This window comes from Lithobates pipiens, unplaced genomic scaffold (genome assembly GCF_037356315.1).
Source record: "Lithobates pipiens isolate NorthernLeopardFrog02 unplaced genomic scaffold, aLitPip1_a1.2 Scaffold_23, whole genome shotgun sequence".
Classification (NCBI taxonomy): Eukaryota; Metazoa; Chordata; class Amphibia; order Anura; family Ranidae; genus Lithobates; species Lithobates pipiens.
The window spans coordinates 131,371,197-131,396,475 of record NW_027507785.1 but is presented as its reverse complement, the minus strand read 5'-3'; the positions used below and the strand labels follow the sequence as shown (position 1 = coordinate 131,396,475).

At 47.5% G+C, this 25,279-nt stretch overlaps 1 protein-coding gene across 8 annotated transcripts in view; it reads right to left on the bottom strand.

Moving 5' to 3' along the window:
* Positions 1 to 25,279, bottom strand: part of PLA2G6 (phospholipase A2 group VI) — a 252,096-nt gene that overhangs the window by 169,287 nt on the left and 57,530 nt on the right. Inside the window, exon 3 of one of the 8 annotated variants that reach the window (XM_077452379.1) lies at positions 9,531 to 9,641. The exons of the other annotated variants lie outside the window; for them this stretch is intronic. Within the exon in view, the coding sequence (XP_077308505.1) occupies positions 9,531 to 9,562 (32 nt within the window). The 5' untranslated portion in view covers positions 9,563 to 9,641. The remainder of the gene's footprint in view (positions 1 to 9,530; positions 9,642 to 25,279) is intronic. 8 annotated transcript variants of the gene reach the window in all.

Genomic DNA, 25,279 nt, shown 5'->3' with positions numbered 1-25,279 from the left:
AAATATTAAAAATATCACAATAGGTACTCCCCCCTCAGAAGATACCCCCAAACCACCCCCTTCCAGAATAGGCACCACAATGGTCCTTTTCACGGGGGACAAGGACACAGACCACCGAGAAATCCCCCATTTGGACCAAGAAACGGCTGGAGGCCTTTCCGATATCCAACAAGAAACCAACACCAGGGACCTCCGAGGAGGAATGGAGGATGGAACCCCAGGTGGACAGGCCCAGGAAACATGAGAGAAGAATATCCAGCACAACAGGACTACCGAGAGAACCAGAGGAGAGAATACAGACCTCCAAGATGGGCAGAAGGAAACGAAAGAGGGGCAAACGAGGAGGCCTCAAGAAAAAGAAGGCGAGAATATTAGGTGAAGGTATATACAATCTAAGCGGGACCACTTTCAGCGAGGAGGAACTCAAAGTACTTGACTTAGGCTTGAAATATGCGCCGGATAAGAATTTGGATAAATTTGAAACTTTTATCGACTTACAAAAATTCATTAGGAAATTAAACATTAAAAAATTCTTTGCCAACAACACATATTCAGGGAAAGAAAAAGAGCAAACAAATTTTAAACACTCTGAGCTGAGAAATAATTCAACTTTTAACCCCAACCAGCAACAAAACGAGGGAATTAAAGTTTTTAAAAAACTAGTTGAAAGAGATATTAGGGAATTAACCATCAAACCCTCTAAGAAGAAGGACATCTGGAAAACCATAAAACAGTTAGAGAAAAAGAAGGATATAGTCATAAGACCAGCGGACAAGGGAGGTGGACTGGTCATACTTAACAAAAAGGATTATGAACAAGAAATGGCCAATCTCTTAAATATTCCGGACACTTATCTACAATTAAAGAAAAATCCGAAAACGGCATACAGAAACAAACTGAAGAGTTATGTCCAAAAAGGCCTAAACAAAGGGATACTTAACAAAAAAGAAGCCCAATATCTAATCCCAAAAGCACCAAAAACCCCTGTAATTTACTATGTCCCAAAAATCCACAAGAGCCAAACGCAACCCCCGGGGAGACCCATAGTAAGCGGGATCGACTCCCTTTTCTCAAGACTAGGAGCATATGTGGACGGTTTTTTACAACCGCTGGTAACCAAAGGCAAATCTTATCTGAGAGACAGCAGACAACTGCTAAAGGAATTGGATAACATTAAAATTGAGGAAGAAGACCTATTAGTCACTATTGACGTCAACTCTCTATATACCAATATTAAACAGAAGGACGGTTTCAATGCGGTAGAATGGGCCCTCCATAGAAGATCAGACTTAAAACAGGAACAAATAGATTATGTACTTGAAGGACTAGACCTGGCGATGAAACATAACCACTTCTGGTACCAAGACAAATACTATGTTCAAACCAAGGGAGTCGCTATGGGGGCTAAGTACGCACCCAGTGTAGCAAATCTATTCCTGGATCATTGGGAGGAGGAGCAAATCTACGGAACCCCCAGAGCGAATTTAAAAATGTATAGGAGATACATAGACGACATTTTAATAGTCTCGGGAGGTTCCCAAGATGAATTACGGTCCTTTCTGGAAGAAATAAATTCTAACATTTATGGCATCACATTTACAGGAAAACATGACACTCAAAGCATAGACTACTTAGACTTACAAATTTTCAAGTCTGAAGGATCATTGGGCACAAAAACCTTCTTTAAGGCTACGGACAGAAATGGGTATATACCCACGTCAAGTTGCCACCACCCAAGATGGATAGGCAACATACCCAAAGGACAACTCCTAAGAATATACAGAAACTGTACCAAAAGAGAGGACTTTGACGCACAAGCAGAGGTTATTATTACAAGATTCATACAAAAAGGATATAAGGAACCCTATCTCAGAGCCCTCAAAGAGATTATAACGAAAACCGAGAGAAAGAAATTAATAGAGGACAAAACGACCGCCAGAAACAAGAACAATATAGAAATGGCCTTCCTTACAGGTTTTAGCAGACACCATAAACAAATAGAAAAGATTATAAAAACACACTGGCCAATTCTTAAAACAGACGAAACGCTAAAGAAATTATTACCTAATAATCCTGCGTTCATTTACAAGAAGGCCCCCAATCTAAGAAATAAATTGGTTAAAAACACGATCGACCCTCCACGATATATAACAATCAGTAAACATCTAAAAGGTTTCTTCAAGTGTGGACAATGTCTCCCATGTCGCAAAAGCAAAAAAACCCAAAGGAAAACCACTAAATTCATGTCAGTCACCAATGGAAGATCATTCCTTATAAAAGAATTGATTTCCTGTAAGAGCACGCATGTGACATACGTCATAGAATGCCCGTGCCGCAAACAATATGTAGGCAGAACAACACGGGAACTACATATAAGAATTGGCGAACACATTAAAAACATTAAGAAGGGATACGACAAACATAGTGTCTCGCGGCATTTTAGAGATTTTCATAACCAAGATCCCAATCAAATGATTTTTTATGCCATTGACAAAGTGAAGGGACACTGGAGAGGCGAAGACTTGACTAAAAAGATTTCACAGAATGAAACAAAGTGGATTTTTAATTTAGAAAGTTTACATCCAGCAGGAATGAACATAGACCTGGATCTGAACTGTTTTTTAACCAATTTTTAATTCTTAATTTAATTTTAAATTTTAATAAATTAATTAATTTTTTAATTTTTTAATTTATTTTTACACAAAGTCCTCACATTTAAATTTTATTTTAATTTTGAATACAACCCCATCCACACGATTATCGAAAATAACACTATTCAGTGCTAAACTCCTGATCGAATACAGTTTATAACATTCTGGGGTCGAATGTAGTCTATAATAATTAGGATCGAATGTTGCCTACAAGCCAATACTACAAGAGTATATTTTCGCTTATATTGTCATTGAGAAAAAATAAGCATAGAAATATGGGTCGAATAGTAATTACAGCACAGAGGGTCGAATGTCGAGGGTCGAATGTTATCTATTCAACCAATGAATATTCCAAACCATCATTTCAACCAGAAAAATAACAATCAAAGAAGGGCATACTCAACCATTAAAATATCCCTCTTTTTTGGATACATATATTTACGTAGCTATAAAACATCTTACACCAAGTTATACTTTTTTACATATCCTTCAATTTTTATTACCAATTCCCATAGCTCATTCTGATTTTCATTCATGTTAATTTTATCTCATCTTCAATTTATTCCCAATTTTATTTAAATTGATCTTAATTTTCCCAGCTATTTTTACATACATAGGTTTTTATCATATATCTTTCTTTCCCTCCACATTACATAACAAAAATCCAAATCTTATCCGCTTATTGCCACCACTGATCATTTAGAATAACATCTTATAGTATGGTCCATTTTTATAGTACGCTATTATTAATGTCGCCTATTTGTATGTTTTTACCATTATCTTCTACCATTGCTTTTATTATTGGTTTTCAATTGCAATTAATGTCACCTATTTGTATTTTTTATCATGGATTCTTTATTATGGGTTTTTAATTGCAATCTGTATTCACCATATTTATGTGTAATTTATATTTGGTTTTAAGTAAGCAGAGTAACTGTTTATTAACAAATACATACACATATAAGCTCTGTATATATAAAATCCAACAGCGGGCTAAAAACGGCAGAACACTATGTAGGATAGTTATAGGAACACAATCACCACCGCGCTCTATTTGACATATGGGCATTCCCACAGCAAAAATGGCGGCGGTCGTCCGCGCATGCGCGATAGGTGTATTGTGTCCTATAAAGAGCGTGAGGTGTGTAAAGATGGCCGCTCCGGATGACGTCCCAGTGACGAAACGCGTAGGGCGTGGCCTATCGAATACACACTTCCAATACAGTCGGCGTGGAAGACGAACGGAACGCTCTCAGCAGCTTTCCTACCTTTAACACTGTACCTTTACACTACGGCGTGGAAGACGAACGGAACGCTCTCAGCAGCTTCCATACCTTTCACACTGCACCTTTATACTGCATTTATTCAAGCCATTTTCTTCTTTCAAAAGTGTGAGTAATTTTTAGTATCTTCTTAATAAAGTGATTTATACAGTATCACACTATGTATGGTCCTCTCTTTCAATATATATACTGAGGCACACTCCACCTGGAAATAACGAGGGATCCTCAACAGCCTATCTGAAGCAAGCCAGAGAGCGACACGGTAGCTTATACTGTGAAGGCTGATCCACCCCGGATGGGGTTATTTTTCTGGTGAGAGTACATCCTATAAGTGCCCACAATGCATGAAGATTAGTTGTTTGGATCCATCACATCCCCTCCTGTATCTACGGGAAATCCCCCATTAACTGCACTGCATCAGAGACTGTGCTTTTTTGCTTCTTTTTTACTCCCCCTTTTTTTCTCTTTGTACACATTTTTATATTTTTATTACTTGGGACAAATACCTAAAAAAATCCTTTATTTTTATTTTTAATATTTTTTATTTTTCATTTTTATTTTATTTTATTTTATTCTATTTCTGGAATTTTTTCACCTCCTTTTAAATTTATTTCCTTTTTCTTTTTTCACTCGTAATATTTGGCATGTTTCACGTGGGGTATTGATATTTATCACGGATTTATTGTACATTTTAGTATTGCACGCATAGATTTTATTTGTCACATTTGTGCACAATTGTATTATTGCACGCATAGATTTTATTTGTCATATTTGTGCACAATTGTATTATGTTTATGGTTCATATTTACATGTAATATTTTTACCTGAATTATTAAGTAGTTCACATATTTAAGGTACTCATGTGATTAAGAGTGCATAAGGTAATCACCCATTTAGGTTTATCGCACCTGAGACAATACTTTATTTTCCAGCCAGCATGCTGGTAAATTTTTAACAATTTATACACATATATTTTTGAGTTTTTACTTCCCACCCACAGTTTACATTTTATACTTTATCCCAACACTAATATATTGCACACCAACTCTTACACACCGGATTAATGTAACAATTTCAAATTTAATTTAGCACATTAATTAAGTTTCTGATACACAGGTATAGCGCCAGATCTATTCATAGCACTCCTTTATCTAACATTTTCCACCCCACCAGGTGGATAGTAATAGAGGCAGCTCTTACCTACTTTCCTTTTCCTTTTTTATATTTTATGTGGATTCGCTCATAAGTTCCTTAGCGCAACCTACCCCTTTTATTTTTAATACTAGGAGGCAATGGTCACAGAGGGGATCTAGCAATGGTGAATAATGTGTAGAAAGCCTTTTTGCTAAAAAGCTGAATCAGCCATTGTTGGGATAAATTCTGTCAGCATGGTGACCTCTGCCTGTACTGAAGTCCTACTGTACATACATTATTTTTAGGGATACTGGACAAAAATGATTATGTGGTTAATTTGACTTTTGTAGTCACAGGGGAAACTGTCTTCAATTTTACAAAATAAAGGTTTTATAAGGCCGATTTGCTTTCTCATCACTTTTGAAAATCCTGCTTTAGTAGCAAGATTTCCTCCTTAACATCCCACATTTATTCTCTAAAATGTATTTAATGAGGCTTTGCATCAATGGATGGCTATCAAGACTTCTTTCAAAGTTGGCTATTTATTACAACTGTGGTTTGAAGTTTGTGCTGAATTAATATATTATAGGCTAGTATTGTTTGTTATACTTGCTGCCTACCCGGCATTGTCTTTCCTTTCACAGGCATACAAGCGATCTTCTCTAATTTCATGGCTGCCTCTATAGCTCTGTTGCCATTCTTAGATGCACCCAAGCATTAGGATATCTTTCAGTAAGCTTCCATTTGAATGTGTCCCCAGTTAGAAGAATTTCCTTAAATTTTTGTTATGGTCAACTCAAAATTTCTGACTTTCCCTCTTAAAAGCAGACTGTCATCTATTCAAAATTTTCATCTATTAAATCTTCTGCCCTTGTTGTTTTAACATTGGATAGTAAAACCTTTTTTCTTTCTGCCAGTAAAAAACCTTATACAGCCCATTTTCTTTTTTTTGTTTGATAAAAAGCCTAGGCTTATTACATCATGCACCGCTCTCTCTCTCTCACTCTTGTGAGAGATTGCAAGGAAGGGATTGGGGGGGAATCAAAAGAGGGCCAATGAGAGGTGCAGGGCTGCAGAGCTGGAGGTGTGCCTCTGTACGATTGTGAAAATCCAGGGAGTGAACAGGCAGCAGCTTCAGCTGCCCACAGATAAAATAGTTGCAGCCCGACCCAGTGGAGGGAGATTTCTGCAGCATATTTGGTAAGTACAGGATCACAGTATATATAAAATATGCAAAGTGGTTGGAGGGACACTTTAGAATGGTTTTAGAATAGCAAAGATGTTTCTATTAAAAATTATGTGAGCAGACTGCAGTTCCTCTTTAAGTTACAGTGTCAAAAGGCAACAGAGCAAGTAAAGAAAGTAAAATCAGACACATGAAAGGGATTGTAATTTTTTCTTAGCTTTGGATAGAATAAGCAAGAACTCTAATAGTGCACTTTTAATTACAAAGTTACATAGCCAGATTGAAAAAAGACACACGTCCATGCAGTTCAACCCAAAAAGAAAAAAAAAAAGAAAAAAATTCATACAATCCCATATACACAAACAAGCCTTCACCCACAGTTGATCCACAGAAAGGCGAAAAACCCCAGCAAAGCATGATCCAATTTGCTAAAGCAGGGGGAAAAAAAATCCTTCTTGATCCCCGAGAGGCAATCCAATTTTCCCCAGATCAACTTTACCTATAAAATGTCAGTACCCAGTTATACTATGTATAATTAGGAAAGAATCCAGGCCTTTTTCAAAGCAATCTACTGAGCTTGCCAGAACCAACTCTGGAGGGAGTCTATTCCAAATTTTCACAGCTCTTATGCCTTGTACCCACGGTCGGAATTTCCGACGGAAAATGTGTGATCGGATCATGTTGGACAATCCGACCGTGTGTGGGCTCCATCTGACTTTTTCCATCGGAATTTCCGATGCACAAAGTTTGAGAGCTGGATCTCAAATTTTCCGACAACATGATCCGATCGCGTCAATTCTGATCATGTGTGGCCTAGTCCGATGCACAAAGAAAATAAATTATAAGACTGAAGCGCTTGGTCTGGTAAAACTAGCGTTCGTAATGGATATAGCACATTCGTCACGCTGCGATGTTAAAAATTGTTTAGCGCTTTCTCTTTTTCTTTATGCTAGAAGAATGAAGTTGTTTTGCTGCTCATATTCTCTCACACACACTTCTCCAAAACGTATTTCTTTATTCTTTTTCCCCGATTACATGAATAGATTATTTTTATTCGTCAGATCTCCCGAATCATTTTGGATTTTTATCTTTTAATTTTCTTTTACATTTTGTGTTTGCTTTTTTAATCAAGATCTCTTTTTTTTTTGGTAATTTTATTTGTGTGTTTTGTGTGTCAACTTACCACAACACCATTATTCTCTTTTTATTTTATTGTTTTATTTTTTACTCTCGAGGAGGTTGTTTGGTGTTGGTGTCCCTTGTTAATTTGGCTTAGTATTTTTGAAATGTACCTGCCTACTCCCAAATAAACTGCACTTTTTGAAGTAAAACACTTAGGCAAGTATTTCTTTATGACACCTAATAATAAAGGTTTTTTTTTGGTTAATCAAATAAAGAGGGAGGAAACACTGGAGAAACTGGTGAAATTGGCGAAGCCTTTGGCCCCCAGGGCACACATCAATTATTTGGAAAAAAAAAATGGTGGCCTGAGGAGTCCATATCTAAGGGAGTACAGTCTGGTCCAAAAGTCCAAGAGATCAAGAACAGCAGCAGATGACATCTATGTCCCCAGGCTGTGGTCATACAAGAGCCTGTATCTTCTGTCAGACCAGATTGAACCCAGGCCATCACTCTCTGGTCTTCCTTCCACGCTTCCTTCCAGGCTATGGCTGTGGTGTAGGAGGAGGAGGAGTAGTAGTATGGTCCAAATCACACAGGTGGGTTTTTGGGGTGATTTGGCCCTTCACCCCTTTGTTTAGTGTGAGGTAAATTAGTTCCTCACACATGAGGCGCTCCTCCTTTCTCAAGTTTGCAGACAGCCAAGGTCTCTTGATGAGTGGGGGGTGGCTTTGAGGGCCGCAGTAGCCTCCCCAATCAGCCTGAGCGTTGACTCCTCCACGTTCCCCCCCTTTCTGGGCCTTTTGGTTGGAAGGCGGAGGGGAGGGACCTGGGATTCTGTCAGGCTCCAAGGCCTGCCCACCTCCTGGCTGCCACTAACCCCTGCCTCCTCCTGGTGGCCACATTCCACAGCCACCTCCAGGCTGCCACATTCAACACCCTCCTCCAGGCTGAGGTCTTCCTGTGTATGAAAAAGAGACATAGTTTGAGTTTTTGGTTCATCAATCACACACATTTTTCAGCTCATGACTGTTGCAAACTGAATGCTAATAAATAGAAAAGACTATCATTCTGATCCCAGCATTTTTCATTCTTGTCCCAAATATTTTGGCCACTACTCTCTATTGATGTGTAAAGCACTTTATTAAATCAGCAATTAGTGATCAATAAGCACATCTAGTTAACCTCATTCATTTTTACTCCAAAATTATGTAGAGCAATACTATACCTGGCTCAAGCTGGGCTCCTCCACTTCTTCCTGGCTGGAAGGCCTAGGTTGGGCGTCAGAAGCCTCAGCAGGGGTAGAAGGAAGTGTGGAAGGAAGAGTGGAGAGTGATTCCCTGACCTCAGTCTGGTCTGACAGAAAATGCAACCTGTCATAGTACCACAGCCTGGGACAAACGTCATCTGCTGCAGCTCCAGATCTCATGGACTTCTGGACCTTCTTGCGCTCCCTCAGATATGTACTCCTCAGGCCACCAATTTTCGCTTTTAAATAGGTGATGTCTGCCCTGGGGACCACCGGCGTCACCAACTCCAGCAGTTTCTCCAGCACTGCCTGCCTCTTTAATTTGTTGTTGTAATGCAGGTGTTTCGCTTGCCATAGACAGGACAGCTCCCTGCATTTGTCTATGAATAGGGGGAGGAAGCTGTGGTCATTGAACACATCCATTTTCTCTGCAAGACACAACACAAGACAAACCCTAATGTCAGGCTAAAATTGCATAATCTTGTCCCAATATAAGCCTCAATCTAGAAGCAGTATAGGCCAGTAATGTACCAAGTTAAAATTGTACCTTTGTACGAACGATCGCTGCTTCCGTTACTACTTCCTCCGCTCACAGATCGTACGTACGACACACGTTTATTACATTTTATATACAGTGCGCATGCATGAAACTCCGCCCGCCCGACATTCTTTCTAGTCTATTCCCCGCCTCTTCTCTTTCTGTGCAGTGGGGAGAGCACATGGCAGAGAAACAGCAGGTGCGTGCTAATTATTCCAGTAATGAGGACGGCAATGACGAAAGCCCTGAGCCAGAAAAGTCCCGATCCCGGAGGAGAAGATTTAAGGCCTCAAATATGTATTTTGTAGAGATGTTGGAGATGGTGGATATATTGAAGAGGAACGGCTATGATGGGAAGTATGGACCTTACCCAAACCCAAATATCAGAAAGACCAAGATCATGACTAAAGTTGTGAAGAGTCTTCAGAAGAATTTTGGGGTATGACGATCCAAGGATCAACTGAGGAAACGCTGGTCAGACCTGAAATTGAGGGAGCACGATCAGTACAGAAAGATCAAGAGAGTTCTTCTAAAAAGTAAGTAGTGGTCGTGTGTTCATATTATTATCATTATTATTGCTTCGATACTGCTCCATGTTTTTTTTTTTGTTTTTTAGTGTTGTACAGTTTCAAATGGCCACTTTCATGTTAGTGGGTTCAACAATTGTTCGTAGTAAACATCATTTGTTCGCCCACTTAAAATACGATGTTTTCGAAAGTTTCAGATAACTACATTTGTTCATGCCTATTTCTAGACAAAGGAAGTTGTCTAGAGGGGTTTGAATGAAATGCAAACTTGATTCAGTGTAAAAAGGAGGAGAGGACACTCAGTAGCTGTTTACACATCTGGACTCAGGAGCACTAGTGTGGGACACCAGAACACCCTTTTTATTTGGGTGTCCCACACACGTGCTCCAGTGGATACTATAGGGGTTTCTCCATCTAAGAAACTTTCACAAAATAGGTAAGTATTCCAGCTTTAGAAAGTCTCTAAAATAATGTTTTCAGCTTTGAACTCTGCCAAAAAAGACAAATTGTACGACACTTCCAAGCAATGTTTCATATTCCTATTTCTGCCCTCAAATATCTGTGTGCTAAAAGTATTCCTTTTTTACATTCTCATAGGGGAGAGAAGACTCGGGACGTCTGAGGACACCAGGGACCCCCCACCTCACAAATAAGGGGAAATCCAAAAACCAGAAGCAGAGAAGGAGGAAGGAGAGGTTGTTGAAATTGGCAAAATTGTCACCACAACAGGTGAGTGTCTGAGACCACAGCTTCAGGTAATAGATGTATGCCTGCATTTTTATAATACATGGTGTGTTTTTTGGTTATTTTTAGGTGATGTGGATGTTGTGGAAGAAGAATTGAATTTTACCAATGAAAGTGCCCGGATGTCAGGGCTGGCTTAGCCCTTCCTTCTTTGGGCTGGCTGCTCAGCTGTCGGCTAATTGCCAGCTCTCATCTCTCTCCACAGTTACCAGCTGTTACTGATCATGTGTCAGAAACCATGAATCAGACTGAGACAGAAGTACAATTAAATCACACTTGTTTATTAATAAAAAATAAAAAGGTAAATAGAAAAAGTGTAGTCAAGCAGAGTCCAGTAACCAGATCGGGTAGTCAGCCAGGCCAGAAGTCAGGGATCCAAGTAGAGCAACAGCAAGCAGAATAAGGAGCCAGAAGGGATGTCAGCAAGCCAGTCTTTAAACAAACCACAGGAGATGGTTTCTGTCATGTGACCAAGGCGAAGGCAGAGGTGAAGTGAGCTGGAAGGCTTTAAGTAGGCAGGTCAGACGAGCATCATCAGGAACAGCTGGTAACTGTGGAGAGAGAAGAGAGCTGGCAATTAGCTGACGGCTGAGCAACCGGCCCAGAGAAGGAAGGGCTAAGCCAGCCCTGACATCATGCTCGTCTGACCTGCCTACTTAAAGCTGTCCGGCTCACTTCACCTCTGCCTTCGCCTTGGTCACATCACAAAAAACCATCTCCTGCGGTTCTGTTTAAAGACTGGCTTGCTGACATCCCTTCTGGATCCTTATCCTGCTTGCTGTTGCTCTACTTGGATCCCTGACTTCTGGCCTGGCTGATTACCCGATCTGGTTATTGAACTCTGGCCTGGCTGACTACTCTATCCGGTTACTGGACTCTGGCTATGCTTTGACTACGCTTTTTTAATTTACCTTTTTATTTAATAAGCAAGTATGATTTAATTGTACTTCTGTCTCGGTCTGATTCATGGTTTCTGACACCAGATCCTCATCGTGGAGATAATTGGTTGCAATCAAGATTTAGATCATTTCAAGAAAAACATCAATGAGGTTCCACTAAAAATGAAGATCATCATTGATGTTTTAGGGAGAATCTGAAACACCCAAAACTAGCTAGCATCGATTTTATATTTTAAAAAACAGTTTTATATTTTGACAAAAGCCAAATTTGGAAGATGCACACAGTGTGTCAACGTGTGCTATCTTGTCACGTACCTGGTGAAGGAGCCCAGAATGCAGGGAGCGGCTTCTCGTAAGCCTCTGGCTCAAGAACCCCTGAAAGTGGGGACAGGGACTCTAGAGTTCAGAGGGCACAAGTGCCAAGCAGGTGTAGGACTGGTCCGGACCTCCGGAGAAGCGTGGGAACACTGAACCGCAGGATCAGCAGGTGATACACAGGAGCTTGGCAGAGGCACGGGAACAGCTGGCAGGAAGGAGATGTCCTGAAGCACAGAAGAAGCCGGTGGCCGGAACAACCAGAAAACAGGCTGAAACAGCTGGTAGCAGAAGGAACACAGCAGTCAAGCAGGAACAGCGGATAGCCAGGGATAGTCAAGGTACAAGCCGGGTCGGTAACAGGCGGGAAGCAAACAGTTCCAAGGGAGAGGCAAAAGCGTAGTCAGACAGGCCGACGGTCGGAGGCTGGTAGCAAACAGACGTAGTCAGGAACAGGCCGGGTAAACAGGGATCAAGGTAAACGGAGTAGCAGAAAGCAGGAACACTGGACACGCTGTAGACTGGAAAGCAAGGAGGCACAGTGACAGGTTCCTTTAAGTAGCCCTTTGGGCTCCAAGCACAGTCGCACGTCGTGTCCGCGTGCCCCCGCGTGTAACCGTTCGCCCATTCGTGACCCCGTGTGCGCCCGTTCGTACCATCGCGCACCCGCGTGCGCCCGTTCGTACCATCGCGCACCCGCGTGCGTCCGTTCGTACCATCGCGCACCCGCGTGCGTCCGTTCGCACCAACGCGCACCCATGGATACCGATTAGATCTTAACATGGAGATTCTGCAGGCAGGTCTCCCATATACCACTGGATTACCGGAACGACCATGACATTGCCCCCCCCCCCCAAGGGGCAGCCTCTGGATGCCCAACTGTGCCATCTTATCCGGATGGGACCTCTCAAAGGCAAGAATCAATCTCCTGGCATGGATATTAAATTCCGGCTCCCAGGAATTTTCCTCAGGTCCATACCCCTTCCATTTCACCAGAAATTGAATCTGATTACGTCTTTTTCTGCAATCCAAAATGTATTCGACCTCATATTCGATTTCTCCATCGACGATCACAGGTTCAGGGGGACTGACATTTCGGTTGGCAAAGGAATCCGGAACTGCAGGTTTGAGTAGGGCCACATGAAAAACCGGATGAATCTGAAATGATTCTGGTAGCTATAGCTCATAAGCCACGCTATTCACCTTCCTTACAATCGGAAAAGGACCCACAAACCTTGAACCCAATTTCTTGGACGGGCAAGCCAGTTTCAAGTTCAAGGAGAATAACCAAACCTTGAGATCAAGTTCCCCCCTTCTTTCTCTGTCGAACACCTCCTTATTGTAGTTCTGTGTCTTAGTCATGGTCTCCTGCAGAAGCCTATTGTTTGCCTTGAAGTTAAAGCGGGAGTCCGCCGGGAATCCGCGTTTTTTTTTTTTTTTTAAAAGCCAGCAGCTACAAATACTGCAGCTGCTGACTTTTAAAATAGTGACACTTACCTGTCCAGCGCGCCCGCGATGTCGGCACCCGAAGCCGATCTCTCGATCGTCTCTCGGATGCTGCCGCCGCCATCTTAGGTATGGGAATCAGGAAGTGGAGCCTTTCGGCTTCATTTCGCGGTTCCCTACTGCGCATGCGCGAGTCGCGCTGCGCAATAAGGATGGACCAGCTGCCTCTGGGAGCTGTGCGTTTCCCAGCAGGCAGCGGGGGACTTTCGGAAAGGGGCGTAATCTACGCCCCTTTCCGCAGAGAGCTATCCCGGAAGTGGGTGCAGATACCTGTACTGTACAGGTACCTGCACCCCCCTCCCCCCGGAGGGGGGGGAGGGTTCCGATGAGCGGAAGGTCCACTTTAGGGTGGACCTTCGCTTTAAGGTTTTCTTGGACAGCTGGTACCGGGCATTCAGGGAGGTTGTTGGATAGGAACAGAGGATGAAAGCCGTAATTGGCAAAAAACGGGGATTGCTTTGTGGCAGAATGAACAGAATTGTTGTATGCAAATTCAGCAAGGGGTAGAAGTGAAGCCCAATCATCTTGAGAGAATGAAGAAAAGCAGCGCAAATACTGTTCCAGCGTCTGATTCGTCCTCTCAGTTTGGCCATTGGTCTGGGGGTGATAGACAGAGGAGAAGCAGAATTCAATCTTCAGAGTCCCACAAAGTGCCCTCCAGAATTTGGAAGTGAATTGCACCCCCCTATCTGACGTGATATTTGCGGGGATGCCATGGAGCCTCACAATCTCCCTGATGAACGTTTGGCCATCTCCGCGGCAGAGGGAGTGCCCTTCATTGGCAGGAAGTGGGCCACCACCACAAAGATTGTGGAATAACTCTCCGAAAGTGGCAACTAGACAATGAAGTCCATGGAGATCATCCTCCATGGTCTGTCTGGGACAGGTAATGGCTTCAACAGGCCCCATGCTTTCTACTTGCTGCCCTTGTTCTGAATGCAGGTGACACATGCCTCCACATACTCCTTGCAATCCCTCTTCAACTGTGGCCACCAGAACGTACGTTGCAGCAGTTCAGAGGTCTTATGTACCCCAAAATGGCCAGCCAGCAAATGGTCGTGACAGGAACTCAGAACCGAGACTCGCACTTCCTGAGGGACGTAGATCTTGTCCTCATACCATAGGAGGTCATCCCTGGCCAGTAGAGGGGTATCAGGCGGGAGAACAGTACTCGTGGAAGCCTTCTTGATTTGGGACAGTAAATCCCCCTGGAGCAGGAGAAAGTTTCCTGAGGATAGGATGGTGTCTGGGGACGAAGGAATTTCAGGTTCGCTGTACATACGTGACAAGGCGTCAGGTTTGGTGTTCTTTGACCCAGGGCGATAGGTGATGTGGAACGAGAATCTGGTGAAGAAAAGTGCCCACCTGGCCTGTCGTGGTCTCAGTCTTTTAGCAGTCTTCAAGTATTCCAGGTTTTTATGATCAGTATACACAAGGATCGGGTGGGTGGCACCCTCCAGAAGATAGCGCCATTCTTCGAGTGCCGCCTTAATCGCCAGTAGCTCACGATCTCCAACGTCATATTTCCTCTCCACCTCGGATAACTTACGAGAGAAGAATGCGACTGGGTGCAGAAGGGATTTAGGCCCTTGTCTCTGAGAAAGCACTGCCCCAGCCGCTATTTCTGAGGCATCCACTTCTAGAATATATGGCAGGGTCGAGTCGGGGTGCTTTAGAACTGAGGCTGAGATAAACAAGTCTTTCAGAGTTGTAAAGGCCTCTTGAGCTTCGGGAGTCCATTGGAACTTTAGACCCTGCTTGGTCAGTCCTGTGATGGGAGAAATGATGGAGGAAAACCCCTTAATGAATTTCCTATAAAAATTTGCGAAACCCACAAACCGTTGGATCCCCTTCCTGTCAGTAGGAGCGGGCCAGTCCCGGATGGCAGAAACTTTCTGGGGGTCCATCTTAATGCCTTCCACTGAGATGATGAGACCGAGGAACTGGATACTTCGTTGCTCGAAGACACACTTTTCAGGCTTGGCGTATAGACCGTGAATTCGGAGTCGCGATAAGACGTTTCTTACGTGTTCCCGATGTTCAGCTAGAGAGGAGGAAAAGATCAGAATATCATCCAAATAGATAATTACAAACAGATCAAGGTAGTCTCTGAAAATATCGTTCACAAAGTGTTGGAACGTGCCAGGGGCGTTGCACAGACCAAAAGGCATAACCAAATATTCAAAGTGCCCAAAACGTGTACGGAAGGCGGTCTTCCACTCATCACCCTTCCGAATGCGGACGAGATTGTAAGCACCCCGAAGATCCAACTTGGAAAATACTACAGCTGATCCCAGTCTTTGAAACAATTCGGGCACTAAAGGCATATCGATTCTTGATGGTGACTTTATTAAGTGCCCGATAATCGACACACGGACGCAGGGAGTGGTCTTTTTTCTCAATGCCCCCGCCGGGGAAGTGAAAGGTCGGATGAACCCCTTCTCCAGGTTGTCATCCAGGTAAGATCTCAGGGTCCCCAATTCCGTTTCTGATAATGGAAAAATTCTTCCAAAAGGAATATCTGCTCCAGGAAGCAATTCTATCGGACAGTCGTATGGCCTATGTGGAGGTAGGGTTTCTGCACCCTTCTTACTAAACACATCCAAGAAGCTGTGATAGGCTTCGGGTACAGCTTGTCGGACCTCAGCGTCAGTTTCCAAGCAAAGTAGAGAAAAAGAGGCTTCATTAACACCCGGAAGACAATGCTGAAGGCAGTAAGAAGAAAGAAATTAGATTTTTCCCGAGATCCAATTGATTCATGGATTGTGAGCTCTCAGCCAGGGCATGCCTAGTATGATATGAAACAGAGGAGACTTGATGACATCTAGGCACAGTAACTCCTGGTGAGTCCCGGCAATGGTAGTAAGCAGCGGTAAAGTCTCCTGGGTCACTGGTCCAGATTTAAGGGTAGAGCCTTCAGCCAGATACACCGAAAGTCCTTTCGCCCTAGGCCGAAGGGGAATGTCATACTTAAAAGGCGAAGGACAAGTCCATAAAGCCACTACAAGCCCCAGAGTCAATTACTGCGCTGGTTTGGATATTCCCTCCTGGGAGCTGCAAGAGAATAGGTACAGCCAGATGAGAAACATTGTTCGGCAAAACGGGAGGAGGAGCAGGAGAGATGGAAAAGCACTTACGAGGTTTAGCAGGGCAAGTGCGAACATAATGTCCCGGTTCTCCGCAGTACAGACAAAGGTTGCTTGCCCGACGATGTTGGCGCTCTTCAGGTGTCAATGAAGGTCGGAGCAAACCCAGCTGCATGGGTTCTGGAGAGTCCAGGGCGGCCGTGGCAGGAGCAGAAGGGGCAGAATGGGAGGAACTTGGCACTCGTGGTAACATCCAAACGGGACGAGAGTTTGCAGATGAACGTGCCAAGCGGCGCTCTCTTAGGCGTCTGTCTATCTGAATGGATAGGTCTATGAGGGCTTCCAGAGTCTCAGGGGTGCCCACTCGGGCCAGTTCATCTTTCAAAGGCTCTGAAAGACCCATGCGGAACTGGTATCGTAAGGCAGAATTATTCCAGTCTGTGTCGGAGCTCCAGCGTCTGAATTCCGACACATAGTCCTCCACGGGTCCGCAGAAGATCCGGGAACGGCTGGCGTAGATGCAGATAGGGCCTGGACTCGCTCCTCCAGTCAGCCGTAGCCTTCCTGCAGGCTCTTCACTGCCTAAGTAAGTCCAGCTAGGTGGCGGCAAAGATCGTCCATAGGGGAGGCTCCCTGTGTGGGCTCGGACATGGCTGTCCAGTACTGTCACGTACCTGGTGAAGGAGCCCAGAATGCAGGGAGCGGCTTCTCATAAGCCTCTGGCTCGAGAACCCCTGAAAGTGGGGACAGGGACTCTAGAGTTCAGAGGGCACAAGTGCCAAGCAGGTGTAGGACTGGTCCGGACCTCCGGAGAAGCGTGGGAGGCAGCAGGTGATACACAGGAGCTTGGCAGAGGCACGGGAACAGCTGGCAGGAAGGAGATGTCCTGAAGCGCAGAAGAAGCCAGTGGCCGGAACAACCAGAAGACAGGCTGGAACAGCTGGTAGTAGAAGGAACACAGCAGTCAAGCAGGAACAGCGGATAGCCAGGGATAGTCAAGGTACAAGCCGGGTCGGTAACAGGCGGGCAGCAAACAGTTCCAAGGGAGAGGCAAAAGCGTAGTCAGACAGGCCGAAGGTCGGAGGCTGGCAGCAAACAGACGTAGTCAGGAACAGGTAGCAGAGTAGCAGAAAGCAGGAACACCGGACACGCTGTAGACTGGACAGCAAGGAGGCACAGTGACAGGTTCCTTTAAGTAGCCCTTTGGGCGCTAAGAACGGTCGCACAGCGTGTAACCGTGCGCCCGTTCGTGACCCCGCGCACGCGCGTGCGTCCATTAGTACTATCGCGCACCCACGTGCGCCCGTTCGTACCATCGTGCACCCGCGCGCACCCGCTCGTACCAACGCGCACCCGCTCGTACCAACGCGCACCCGCTCGTGAAAACGCGCACCCGCGTGCGCCCGTTTGTACCAGCGCGCACCCGCATGCGCTCATTCGCACCAGCGCGCACCCATGGATACCGATTAGATCTTAACATGGAGATTCTGCAGGCAGGTCTCCCATATGCCACTGGATTACCGGAACGACCATGACATATCTCCCATCATGGGGGATCAATGTATGTGTTTTGTGGGTGCAACCCCTTCCTCGCTATTAAAGTGGCTGAGATGAAGGGGTTGCACCCCCAAAACACGTACATTGATCCCCCATGATAGGAGATATCACATGTTGACATTAGGCATGGGATCAGAAGGAAAATGCCCAGTTTCAATCACAATTTGTGTGCATCTTTCAAATTTGGCTTTTACAGTGGTGACACCCCATGTGATGAAGGCAATCTCAACACAGTTTGGGCATACTCATGTCTGATATTGTCTTCACTTTTCAAAGTTGAACTTTGTAAGTTCTTGAGTTCTGTATCTTATGCTTTGATACAAGCCTGTTTCCTCAAAAACGGCAGGTTATATTAAAGTGGAAGTAAACCCACTTTTTTAACTTTTACCTACAGGAAAGCCTATAATAAGGCTTACCTGTAGGTAAAAAAAATATCTCCTAAACCTGTACGGTTTAGGAGATATTCCCCTCGGTATGCGCCGCTGACTGCAGCGGCGCATGCGCACAAGGGGGTTCTCTCCGCGAAAATCCGGCAGTGCTCGTCCGGCCGGATTTAAATCTCCCGCGCGCATGCGCGGGAGTGACGATATCGCGGCTCCGGCCACTCACAGCGCCGGAGCCGCGATACCCGGAAGAGACGCCGAGGGAGCATGTCGGCTTCCTCGGCGTGGATCGGGCGAGATGTCGGGGCCTCGTTCTAAGGTAAGTATTTCATAATGAGCTAGTATGCGGTGCATACTAGCTCATTATGCCTTTTGCTTTGCAGGTTTAAAAAAAAAAAAAAAAAAAATGCGGGTTTACTACCGCTTTAATGTTACCAAAAATAATGTTATATACAAATATGTTGGTTTGTTGTAAAACCCTTTTGTAAACGCACATGTGAATGTGCTTTGAGTAAAAAGTTTAATTATCAACAATTTGTGGCTTCTTTTTTCAATGCACAAAATCAGTATTTGTAGTAAAGTTGTTGTTGAGAATTGGTCATGCTGGAGCAGCCAATTCTTGCTCCATAAACTCCTCCTCGCCCTGTTCGTGGACTGGGCTTGTGTCAAAGCTAAAAGCCCAACACCAAGCCTCTGCACAGCACGAACGCTACAATGAGTACATACACGCAACATGGCTTCAAAACGGTTGGCTGGTCAGAACAGACTAACAGAAAGCACCAATAAACAGCAAGGCCTGAAAGAACGAACTGAAAATCAGCAATGAGTGGACAATAAGCACTGAAAATCAAAGAGTACTATATAAATATAGCACGCAATGACAAACAAATGCAAACTGACTACACGCACTGATAAGCAGATACGCACCGACAAGCACAAACTGCAGAGCAGTAACGATCTGAAGCACAAGTCTGAAAAGTGCAAATTGTCTCTAACCACACTTCTACTAACACGCTATAAACACGAGATCAGCAGAAGAAGCCAAAGGGTGCCGCACGTGGCGCTGAACTTCCCTTTTATAGTCCCATTGTACACGTTGTATGCCACTGCGTTCTTGGTGATCGGAAATTCCGACAACTTTGTGCGACCGTGTGTATGCAAGACAAGTTTGAGCTATCCAGCGGCAAAAATCTGAGGGATTTTGTTGTTGGAATGTCCGACCATGTGTACAAGGCATTACTGTGAAGAAACCTTTTCATATTTGGAGATGAAATCTTTTTTCCTCTAGACATAAAGAGCGCCCCCTTGTCCTGTGTGATGACCTTAAAGTAATTTGTCAGTCCAGCATTTGCATACAGTTAAAAAAGGAGATTGTTTGCTGGGATCTGTAAGAAAATAACTTGTCAAAAAAGTGAGAAAAGTATGCTTAGAAATTTAATGTGTAACTATGCAATGACTCATATACATTAATATGCCTAATGAGCAATGCTAGGTAACAAATGGTAGCCCATTTCTGGTAAAACAGAAAAGTAAATAGTAGAGTCGGGCAAACAGTTGGAACTGAGCAAAAATTAGGCCCAAACATCCTGTTCGCCCATTCGGCAAAAACATGTATTTGCAGGGGGCTTTCGTCCACCGAGCGCCCCACAATGCACTGCACAGTACATTCTAGGGCTCTAATTGGATGGAGCACAGTCAGAGCCATGATTGGACAAAGTCATGACTTTGCCCAATCATGGCTCAATGCTCATAGTCCCACCTTATACTATAAACAGTTCCTTCCCACAGGAAGTCTCGAGTATAGTGTGAGTTTAGTGTAATGTCAGGGCAGTGTGAGTATAGTGTAGGGTGTCACTATAGTGTACTGCAGTGTTTAACACAGTGTTACATAACATTTAGTGCTGTATGCCCCCCTTTTTTGGTTGCGGAGTCCAATGCTTTCCCCCTTTTTTAAGCTGTCAGCCACAGTTTCTGACTACGACGCTATTGTTTCCTTTAGTTTTTACATTTCTGTCTGTGACAGTCCTCAATTTAATGTGCACCAAACACCAATTTTCATGCAATAAAGTGAATCCAACTACACATTTCCCAGTATCTATTAAATTTGGATAATATGCCCCCTCCAACGTGTCTGGGAGGCCAAGGAGAGGCAGATGTTCCCATGCCACTATGAGGGGGCCAGCAACATCTCTGTCCACAGGCAAAGGTGGACATGGTCCGTCCTCAGACAGGGCATGTTTTTGTCTGTTTAGCAGGCATGTACTGGCCATCGGGACTACCGGGAGATTCCCAGTGGGCCGATGGCTCAGTGGGCCAGTCTGGTGCAGCCCTGGAGCCGCTCCTCTCTGACAGTGAGTGATCGCGATTTCACTCCTGTCAGGAGGAGCAGTTTCCGTAATATGCTGGAGAGAGCATTAGGCTTTCTGCTCTCTCCAGCCGGCAGGGCGAGATAGACATGGTCAGCAGACTTTCCTTCCTCTCTCCCCTATCACTTTTTATCACATGACTGGAGAGAGAGGAAGAAGAGAGGCTGCCTTCAGAACTGTGAGTACATGTGGGAGGGGGAAACTCTGATGTAAAGGGGCTGGTGATGGGACTCTGATGTAAAGGGGCTGGTGATGGGACTCTGATGTAAAGGGGCTGGTGATGGGACTCTGATGTAAAGGGGCTGGTGATGGGACTCTGATGTAAAGGGGCTGGTGATGGGACTCTGATGTAAGGGGGCTGCTGATGAGAATCTGATGCAAGGGGCTGCTGATGGGAATCTGATGTAAGGGGGCTACTGATGAGAATCTGATGCAAGGGGCTGGTGATGGGAATCTGATGCAAGGGGGCTGCTGATGGGAATCTGATGCAAGGGGGCTGCTGATGGGACACTCAAAAGGTAAGTGGGCCGGTCTGGATGAAGTCCAGGGCCAAATTTCTGTCCCAGTCCAGCCCTGCTGTTTAGTGATACTGCCTGTGCTATCCAACAACAGCATGCAGAGGAGGTGGTGGACTGGCTTACTATACCATCCTCATCCTCCTAATCCTCTATCACCCAAGCTGAAATTAGTCCCCAGCAGCTGCCAGAGCAACCTATTCTGCCTGGTCCATAGCTACTTCTGCCATAGCCCCAGCGTCATGCATGGAGGAGTCAGCTGAATTATTTGAACACAGCCTCAGCCACTTGCTTTTTGACAATGCTCAGGCATTACTTGTTTCTGATGTTGATGCTGTCCATGAGGTTTAGGAATGTATCTTTCATTAATTCCTGGGGAGTGGCTAGGCTGAGCATGTGAGAGGAGGACGCTGTAGCACTGTGCTCCTGCCGACCATCAGCTGGCAATTAGTGAGGTATAGGGGAAGGATTCACCTGGCTTTCCACTGCTCCACAAGCTGGTTACTGGAGATTTATGTGTCTCTCCGTTTTTTTCACTGATAAGTTGCTGAACTGCTGATAACCCTGCTGATAACCCTGACCTAATTATCTTCCTCCTTCAATCCTTACCAGCCACACTGTTAGAGGAAAAGTTTGTTTTGTCTGAAGTTTGCTGTGTTTGGCTTTTGCTAAGCTAATCTACTGACTACATTTCCCAGTGTGCATCTTGCATCCTGCAGCCTTATCTGGTTACAAGAGCAATGGGGAAGCGTCTGAAGGAGACTGGAACAAGTGGAACAGCAGGAGAGAAAAGTATACAAGAAAGTGCTGTTCAGCCCTCACTCCAGGCAGGGAAAAAGGATAGAGGAAAAGATGCAGCTGCAAGGCTGGGAGGGTTTGCTTGGAGTGTGAACCGGGATGCAAACAGAGTGCCTAATATGCCTGGTATGTCTAATACATATAATATTTCTGACAGAGGCGTAACTAGAAACCTCAGGGACCCGATGCAAGAAATCAGGAAGGCCCCCCCCCCCCCCCCGAAAAGCATGATTTTGATACTATATTTTTTTCCACTGTAGAACAAAGTAAAACATTTCTGTGCAGCCTGTGTCCCGAGTGAAACCTGTGTCACCAGTGCAGTGGTGGTACTGGAGGGGGGTGGCAGTGGTACTGGAGGGGGATGGTGGTCCTAGAGGTGGGTGGCGGTGGTGGTCCTGGAGAGGGGTGGCAGTGGTACTGGAGGTGGTGGCAGTGGTACTGGAGGTGGGTGGTGGTGGTGGTACTGGAGGGGGGCTGATGGTGGTACTGGAGGTGGGTGGCGGTAGTCTGGAGGGGTGGTGGTGGTGGCACAGTCTGGAGGGATGGTGGTGGTGGCACAGTCTGGAAGGGTGGTGGTGGTGGCACAGTCTGGAAGGGTGGTGGCACAGTCTGGAGGGGTCTGGAGGGGTGGTGGTGGCACTAGAGGGGTGGTGGTGGCACTAGAGGGGGCTAGTGGCAGTCTGGAGGGGTGGTGGAGGCACTAGAGGGGGGGTGGTGGTGGCACAGTCTGGAGGGGTGGTGTTGGCAGTCTGGAGGGGGGGGTGGTGGGCTGGTGGTACTGGAGGGGGGGGGTGGTGGCACTGGAGGGGGGATGGTGGCATTGGAGGGAGGGGTGGCACTGGAGGGCGGTGGTGGCAGTCTGGAGGGGGGGTGGTGGAACAGTCTGGAGGGGTGGTGGTGGTGTCACAGTCTGGAGGGGGGGTGGTGGTGTCACAGTCTGGAGGGGGGTTGGTGGTGTCACAGTCTGGAGGGGGGGTGGTGGTGTCACAGTCTGGAGGGGGGGTGGAGGGCTGGTGGCACTGGAGGGCGGGTGGTGGCACTGGAGGGGTGGTGGCACAGTCTGGAGGGGTTGTGGCACTGGAAGGGGGTGGTGGGCTAGTGGCACTCGAGGGGTGGTGGTGGCACAGTCTGGAGGGGGGGTGGTGGCACTGGAGGGAGGTGGGGGTAGCGGCACTGGAGGGGGGTGGTGGTGGCACTGGAGGGGGGTGGCACAGTCTGGAGGGGTGGTGGTGGCACAGGAGGGGGGGGGTGGTGGGCTGGTGGCACTATGGTAGCACTGGAGGGGTGGTGGTGGCATTGGAGGGAGGGGTGGCACAGTCTGGAGGGGCGGTGGTGGCAGTCTGGAGGGGGGTGGTGAAACAGTCTGGAGGGGTGGTGATGGCACTGGAGGGCGGGGGGCACAGTCTGGAGGGGTGGTGGTGGCACTGGAGGAGGTTGTGGGCTGTTGGCACTGGAGGGGGGTGGTGGCACTGGAGAGGGGGTGGTGGGCTGGTGGCACTGGAGGGGGGGTGGTGGTGGCACAGTCTGGAGGGGGGGTGGAGGGCTGGTGGCACTGGAGGGCGGGTGGTGGCACTGGAGGGGTGGTGGCACAGTCTGGAGGGGTGGTGGCACTGGAAGGGGGTGGTGGTGGCACTGGAAGGGGGTGGTGGGCTAGTGGCACTCGAGGGGTGGTGGTGGCACAGTATGGAGGGGGGGTGGTGGCACTGGAGGGAGGTGGGGGTAGCGGCACTGGAGGGGGGTGGTGGTGGCACAGGAGGGGGGTGGCACAGTCTGGAGGGGTGGTGGTGGCACAGGAGGGGGGGTGGTGGGCTGGTGGCACTATGGTGGCACTGGAGGGGTGGTGGTGGCATTGGAGGGAGGGGTGGCACTGCAGGGAGGTGGTGGCACAGTCTGGAGGGGGGGTGGTGGTGGAACAGTCTGGAGGGGGGGTGGTGGTGGAACAGTCTGGAGGGGGGGTGGTGGTGGCACAGTCTGGAGGGGGGGTGGTGGTGGCACAGTCTGGAGGGGGGGTGGTGGTGGCACAGTCTGGAGGGGGGGTGGTGGAGGGCTGGTGGCACTGGAGGGCGGGTGGTGGCACAGTCTGGAGGGGTGGTGGCACTGGAAGGGGGTGATGGTGGCACTGGAAGGGGGTGGTGGGCTAGTGGCACTCGAGGGGTGGTGGTGGCACAGTCTGGAGGGGGGGTGGTGGCACTGGAGGGAGGTGGGGGTAGCGGCACTGGAGGGGGGTGGTGGTGGCACTGGAGGGGGGGTGGTGGGCTGGTGGCACTATGGTGGCACTGGAGGGGTGGTGGCGGCATTGGAGGGAGGGGTGGCACTGCAGGGAGGTGGTGGCACAGTCTGGAGGGGGGTGGTGAAACAGTCTGGAGGGGTGGTGATGGCACTGGAGGGCGGGTGGCACAGTCTGGAGGGGTGGTGGTGGCACTGAAGGAGGTTGTGGGCTGGTGGCACTGGAGGGGGGTGGTGGCACTGGAGAGGGGGTGGTGGGCTGGTGGCACTGGAGGGGGGGTGGTGGGCTGGTGGCACAGTCTGGAGGGGCGGTGGTGGCGAACAGTCTGGAGGGGGATGGGGTGGAACAGTCTGGAGGAGGGGATGGGGTGGAACAGTCTGGAGGAGGGGATGGGGTGGAACAGTCTGGAGGAGGGGATGGGGTGGAACAGTCTGGAGGAGGGGATGGGGTGGGACAGTCGGGGGGGGGGGGATGGGGTGGAACAGTCTGGAGGGGGGGATGGGGTGGGACAGTCGGGGGGGGGGTGGGGGTGGGGTGGAACAGTCTGGGGGGGGGGATGGGGTGGAACAGTCGGGGGGTGTGGTAGAACAGTCTGGAGGGGGGGTGGTGGTGGCACAGTCTGGAGGGGGGGGTGGAGGGCTGGTGGCACTGGAGGGCGGGTGGTGGCACAGTCTGGAGGGGTGGTGGCACTGGAAGGGGGTGGTGGTGGCACTGGAAGGGGGTGGTGGTGGCACTGGAAGGGGGTGGTGGGCTAGTGGCACTTGAGGGGTGGTGGTGGCACAGTCTGGAGGGGGGGGTGGTGGCACTGGAGGGAGGTGGGGGTAGCGGCACTGGAGGGGGGTGGTGGTGGCACTGGAGGGGGGGTGGTGGGCTGGTGGCACTATGGTGGCACTGGAGGGGTGGTGGTGGCATTGGAGGGAGGGGTGGCACTGCAGGGAGGTGGTGGCAGTCTGGAGGGGGGTGGTGAAACAGTCTGGAGGGGTGGTGATGGCACTGGAGGGCGGGTGGCACAGTCTGGAGGGGTGGTGGTGGCACTGGAGGGGGTTGTGGGCTGGTGGCACTGGAGGGGGTGGTGGCACTGGAGAGGGGGTGGTGGGCTGGTGGCACTGGAGGGGGGGTGGTGGGCTGGTGGCACTGGAGGGGGGGTGGTGGCACTGGAGGGAGGGGGTGGCACAGTCTGGAGGGGCGGTGGTGGC